Source organism: Haliaeetus leucocephalus, unplaced genomic scaffold (assembly GCF_000737465.1).
Source record: "Haliaeetus leucocephalus isolate CR32 unplaced genomic scaffold, Haliaeetus_leucocephalus-4.0 Scaffold110, whole genome shotgun sequence".
NCBI classification, from domain to species: domain Eukaryota; kingdom Metazoa; phylum Chordata; class Aves; order Accipitriformes; family Accipitridae; genus Haliaeetus; species Haliaeetus leucocephalus.
The window spans coordinates 1633776-1634393 of record NW_010972546.1 but is presented as its reverse complement, the minus strand read 5'-3'; the positions used below and the strand labels follow the sequence as shown (position 1 = coordinate 1634393).

Genomic DNA, 618 nt, shown 5'->3' with positions numbered 1-618 from the left:
GTCTCCATTTTTCCCTTCTTCCATCGCCATTATCGCTCTTCTTTTCTCCCTCCCCTCTCCCCGGCTCCGGCTGCCCCTCCGTCCCCAGGTGCCCTGGACATGCCTAGCTTTGCCTTTGACCCCGATGAGTTAGAGGAGGAGGAGGCCATGGAGACCCACCGCTCCCCTAAGAGTAGCGTGAGCAGTGTCACCACCCCCCCCGCCCACACCAAGCGCATCCCCTTCTTTAGGAAGGTAACTGGCACCCGCCGGCCCCACGCTCGCCTGCTGCACCCTGCCTGCCCTAACACTGCCTGGGAGGGCTGGCGGGGGGTGCTGGGGGGGGGCCACCCGCTGCCCGAGCACTCCTGCCTGCGTCGCCGTGGCGTGTCATCGCGCCGCAGGATGGGCGCGAGCGTCTGCGGGGAAGCGGGGCGGCGGGGGTGTCCCCCATGCACCGTGGGGTGGGTCAGTCCGTGGCTGTATACCCCCCCGTGGGCCATGGGATGGATCAGTCCGTGGCTGTATACCCCCCCATGGGCCATGGGATGGATCAGTCTGTGGCTGTATCCCCCCCGTGGTCTGTGGGATGGATCAGTCCATGACTGATTCTCCCACTGTGATCCATGGAATGGATCA

At 65.5% G+C, this 618-nt stretch overlaps 1 protein-coding gene across 1 annotated transcript in view; it reads left to right on the top strand.

Moving 5' to 3' along the window:
* The window catches only part of CACNB1 (calcium channel, voltage-dependent, beta 1 subunit), a 7805-nt gene that overhangs the window by 5378 nt on the left and 1809 nt on the right, over positions 1–618 (top strand). The window contains exons 5-6 of the mRNA XM_010585696.1: positions 76–234; positions 537–567. Coding sequence (XP_010583998.1) covers positions 76–234; positions 537–567 — 190 coding nt within the window. The remainder of the gene's footprint in view (positions 1–75; positions 235–536; positions 568–618) is intronic.